This window comes from Anoplophora glabripennis, unplaced genomic scaffold (assembly GCF_000390285.2).
Source record: "Anoplophora glabripennis isolate ALB-LARVAE unplaced genomic scaffold, Agla_2.0 scaffold270, whole genome shotgun sequence".
Lineage (NCBI taxonomy): Eukaryota > Metazoa > Arthropoda > Insecta > Coleoptera > Cerambycidae > Anoplophora > Anoplophora glabripennis.
In genome coordinates this window covers 240,539-246,104 of record NW_019416411.1, presented here as the reverse complement: position 1 = coordinate 246,104, position 5,566 = coordinate 240,539, and the positions used below count along the sequence as shown (strand labels likewise).

General features: G+C 36.0%; 1 protein-coding gene across 1 annotated transcript; it reads left to right on the top strand.

Moving 5' to 3' along the window:
• The first annotated feature begins 217 nt into the window (after positions 1-217).
• On the top strand, positions 218-2,586 carry LOC108911212 (vasodilator-stimulated phosphoprotein-like). Its single transcript, XM_018716086.1, has 5 exons — positions 218-527; positions 885-1,052; positions 1,500-1,746; positions 2,049-2,230; positions 2,355-2,586. The coding sequence occupies exons 1-5, from the start codon at positions 283-285 to the stop codon at positions 2,584-2,586; spliced, it is 1,074 nt and encodes a 357-aa protein (XP_018571602.1). The 5' UTR covers positions 218-282.
• Positions 2,587-5,566: the final 2,980 nt, after the last annotated feature.

The following is a 5,566-nucleotide window of genomic DNA, read 5'->3' as shown; positions in this document are numbered from 1 at the left end:
TGTTCACCCATGTCTGCATTTTTCCAATTCAAATATTTTGATACTACAAAAGTAAATCGTAATAAAAAGATCATTATGATTCACCCTGTACATTATAGTTTAACTGACATTCTGTCATTAGTTTACCATGACAAGTAATGACATTGATTTATCAGATCATCAGAAACATTTTAAATCAAGTTAGGACATTTCAAATCACGAAAGAATGACATATTAAATTCGAAGTACTAGTATAAATTTATTATTTAGGCCCTTTTATCAAAATTATTAATAGAACTCAAAATGGCCGAAGAACCTGATCCTACTGCACCTTCTGAGCCAGCAGAAGAGGCGGCACCTGACCCCACGCCTACCCCACCTCCTGAGCCAGCAGCTTCCCCTACGCCTACCCCACCTCCTGAGCCAGCAGCTTCCCCTACGCCTACCCCACCTCCTGAACCAGCAGGTACCCCTACGCCTACCCCACCTCCTGCGGCAACAGGTACCCCTACGCCTATCCCACCTTCTCCAACGGCAACAACTTCAAAGTAAGTAACAAATTACAGTACAGCAAAAAGAGATAGTAGGTACTCTAATTCCGGTAGAATGAAACACGATGGTCAAATCTCTAAAAACGCAGTCTGAGATAACTGACTGAAAAATAAATATTTATCAAAAAGAGTCTAGGGAGAACTTTATGTGATCGCATTTTTCTTCCTATAGAATATAAATTGGTAATTAGGGCATTTTTAACAAAAACCTGTTTTTATTGCATACTTCGTTTGACTCAAATGTAGTAAAGATAGATACACTTAGATACAAAATATAGTAGTGTTCATATTAAGAAAAAAATAAAACATTTTTAGTATTTTTGTGCAGCCAAATTTAAAGAAATGTATTTCTAGGGGCACGCCAGATCCTTTACATGCAGAATTTTTATATTACACTGCCGTTCTGAGAGTCCTTGGACCAACGATAACCTCAGAGTCAGATAGAAAAACGATAACACCATGGATAAGGAAATTATTCAGGCCAGAATACCATAGTTCTAAATTGAGGGGGAAAAGGAACAGGTTGGTAATGTTTATGATATTTATATGATAAAATAGCATCATAAGTCGTGATTTATTTACCTGAGATCTCAGTTAATCTTACCTAATAGATCATCATCAATCGTCAATCATCAGCAACATCATAATGTCTATATCACAATTTAACTTTATAAATGAATAAATCATCTAAATATCTTATATTTATATTTCATATCAACTGCTAACTTCATCTTTTCTCTCTACTACGTAGGTCAACATTTGGAAGCCGTTGGAAGCACGTACTTAGTTACAGTGTTGTAACAAATAAGATGCAATACAATTTTTTGTCACAAAAAAATAGTAAGCTTCTATGGACAACATGTCATCTTCGCTTTAGTTCATTTTCATGATATCTACCTCACAATTTAACTAAAGTACAGTTAACTTTAACCAACTTAATTTTAACTAAATAAATAATCATTATTTTAGGTATTTAGCTTTCCTGTCAACTTCCTTGCTACTAGATGAAGCCGTAGGTGTTTTCCGTTCGATACCACCAGATGGAGCTATTCCAGATTTGAAATCTCTGCATACGGCACCGGTTCCTGCGGCCGATTGGGAGATAGATACCACGTGGCAGGACACTCTAGTAGGTCTGCCGGATGACTTTAAGATGTTGGAATGCTCTGTTCACGCAACATCAGCGGAATGCAAGGCGGACAAAAATTTGGATAAGGTAAGCAACAGAGTGAACATTACGGAACAGTTATTCCATACCATAACATTAAGTGGATATCTTGTGAAGCACTGGAATCAAATTTTTTGATCAAGTTCAGTCATCTTACAAATATTTCGGGTGTAATAATTTCTTCTAGGGCAATTTCCGAGAAATTTCTGGAATTATTTTTGGACGCCATGGGTTTAAAATAACATTGGCTACAAGGTAGAAGTGGGGAATTTTCTTTGTAATTTTTTGACGAAGAGTTCGAAACATTCTTTTATGTATATTGATCAATATTTTTCTGACCATTTTTTTAGATCCTTGACCAAGAGTTCCAGTTGTACCTCTACATAGCCAAACCTTACGCGTATTTATTGAAAAATGGGAACGACAGGACAAGAGTAGCATCATGGTTGCAAATGTTATGTTCAATACACGGAAAGGAGTCTTGTTCTAGCATGAAAGCTATTCGAAACGATTATATGATGGCTTTGTTGGGGTATGTCTTAATATATTTGACTCTATAACCGTATGGTGGTTGATGTTATACACTTTTATTTAATTTGTCTAAGGTGGCATAATATTCACTATATCTGGTCTTTAATTGTACAATTTTTTAACAGTTATCTTCAAGATCTTAGATCAGTAGGACCGTTCGCCGAGTTGCCTAGCTGGAAGACACTAGTGCCTTTGGCAGAAGCAGCAAAAGCTGCGGCTGAAAATAAACCCATAACTGATCCAACGGGGATTGAGGCCAATGAATTCCTGACCAATCAACCAATGCCTGACGACGGGGCATTCTGCTATATTGCTTTGACTGGGGAAATGGTTACCTCGCACCTTCTTCAGGACTAAAGTTTGTAATAATTTGATATATTATTATCTCATTTAATGTCAATTGTTTAATAAATATGGGTAACTTTTCAAGGTCATATATTTTAATTTTAATAAAGTAAAGGGAAAATTTTCATTATTTTAAGATATTTTTGATTTTCTGAAATCATTTTTTGATATAATGAGGAAATGAGCCAATTTTTGTTTTTTCCAGAAGCGTGTTATTTTCCTTACGAGTTTTGTTATATGGTAACATAAACATTAATTTAATTTAAATGTCTATGAATTAAGTTATCCAAGTCTTAAAAAAATTGTCCAAAATTTTATTACCCATCATATCGATTTATTATCAAAGCAGCAGCACCTGCAGGTACAAAGATAAAAAAATAATAATTTTGTGCAAAGTTGTAAAAATAAAGGGTGAAAAAGGAGCAAAAATTGAATTAACTAATGTCACAAACTTGTATTTGAAGTTTAAGGTCATAGAAAAAAAAAGCTAATTAAAAATATGTTTAAAACTGTTTTGGAACTACTGAAAAACATGTATTTTATCGTGGCGAGTACTTACGAAAAATTCTGTAACACTTTTTACCAGTTTGTAGGTTTCTTATGAAGCCGGACTGTATTCGAGAGTCAGTTTGTAATACATTATTATAGTGATTGCTGTACTGTTTTTCGAGAGTACATTTAATAGCCATATTTCCAAGTTTTCTTTTGAAAATGGTGCATTTATTTAGCAATCGCGAATATTATGATATGCTTATAATTTATGGCGAAGCAAACGAAAATGCTCACAGATCAATCAATATCCTGAACGATGTGCCCCCACACCGCGAACATTTGTTGCTGTAGCCCAAAGAGTTTTGGACACCGGTGAAGTACAACCACGTCGAGGTCGTGACGGTGTCCCAGGGCGACCACTAAGAATCTTAAATGTCGGGGAGATGATTTTAGATCTCGTCGAAGAAGATCCACATCGTAGCACCAGAAATATCGCACAGCAAGTAAATATTTCGCTTTCTGTTATGTGGGGGACATTACGACATGCTCAGTTGTACTCATTCCATATTCAACGTGTTCAAGCGCTTACTCCTGAGGATTTTCCACTAGGTACGTCGAGGCTTTTGCGAATGGTTGCTTCAGGAACATGCAAGAAGAAGACGTGCCATAAAATATGTGGTTACTGCATGACGGAGCCGCCGCTCACTCTTTTCGGAAAGTGCGCGACTTTCTAAACATTACTTTTCCCGATCGCTGGATAGGCGGTGGCAAACTAGTTAGATGCTCCCCCCTTATACTTGTGGGGATATGTGAAAAGTGTTATATATTTCACGGAAGTTCGTGACAGCTTGTAATTCGAAAGAATGGCAATGTTGCAACGCGTGCGAGCGAATTGGATACGTCGCGCTGAAGCTTGTGTGCAAGCAAATGGTAGATACATCGAACATCTTCTATGAAAATCAGCAGTTCACAAAAGGTGGTTCCTTGCAATGTTGATGTAAGTCAGATTTTAAAATTGCATTTTACTCGACACAAATCCGTGTATTTATCTCACTTTTACATAACTGACACCCTGTATTTTGTTTTTCCAAACATTGCGTTCAATAAGATAACAGCGATTAAAATTAAAGTAGGCCTTATTTGGGTCACATACTTATAATACATTAACCTGTAAAAGTACCATTATCGATGCAAATTACCCCGAAAAGCACTTAATTTATCAGCACAATGCGATCGGTATAAAGTGATTAAAATACTTATGAAATCCTCACACCCCAATCAAATATGTAAAAGTTGAGATAAGTTTCTGACTAAAACACCCTCCACTTATTAAAGTAGGTTTAAAGTTAAGGGTTGGCTGTCTGTTTCAAATAATCTTATGTAAATCTGTTAAGGCTTATAAAGAGAGAGGTAGAGACGCCAGTTCCACAGTGGAAAGGGAACTCGCGGGTTCTAGGAAACCTGAAATCTACAAGGTGCTACTCGTTAATGGCTACTACGAATCTAATTAGCCTGTTCTCAGTTCAGGATAATTTGGAAAAATTTAATTTTGATGGACGGTATATTAAAAGCTTGTAGAACACCTTGTATTAACAGTGTTGCATTGCTGACAGTGGCTAAAAATGGCTAAACATTATCTCTTTGCTTTACCTTTACGATATCAATTGGAACCTGTGAATCATAAAGCACAGGACCGTCTGCACTTCTCTTGAAATTTCTTCGTATGCTTTAGCCACGATGTGTCTCGTAATTTATACTCGAATAGTCATTGGGCGAGTTCGGTATTGGAGACCAGTCCGCCTGATGTAGAATCGACGGCGGCGCGTTGGTCGTCAAAGCAAACCTGTATTGGTCCACTAGGTCGTAAATAATTTTTTGCATGGTATTCTATAATTAGTTTGGTGTCAAACGCGGTTAACTTGGCTTTGTCAGTGCCGCGAAGAGCAATGCTTGGCGCGGTTTATTTATTGTTGGTATAATACGTATTATGAATTATTAGTTCATATTAATATTTGTTCATATCGTAACCAGTAAAGGGTAATAGTTATTAAAATAAATATTATATGTAACTATCTAGTAATTTAGCATGGCTTTCTGGAGACCCTTTGAAACGGAAGATAATGAAATAACCCGGGAAAATCCCCTAATAGTCGAGCCGGTTTTTATCCAAAGCGTCGAAACAAACTCAGAGTTTAAAAACAAAGATTTACACGTGCCAAGTCAACGTATTATTTTAAATATATATGAATGTTTGAAAAGAGAACATAGTGAACAATGTGATAAAGAAATTAGGAAACGAATCAGCGAATTAACTAAGATATCAAAAATGACAATTTATCGCTTAATTAAAGAAGTAGACGTTATTAATCACGGTACAAAGAAGAAACGGAAAAATACAAAATTAAAGGATATTGACGAGTTTACCAGATGTAATACGGCGCACAATTTCTATGTATAAAGAAAATAAAGTTCCTGCTTTAAACATGATTCGAGATAAATG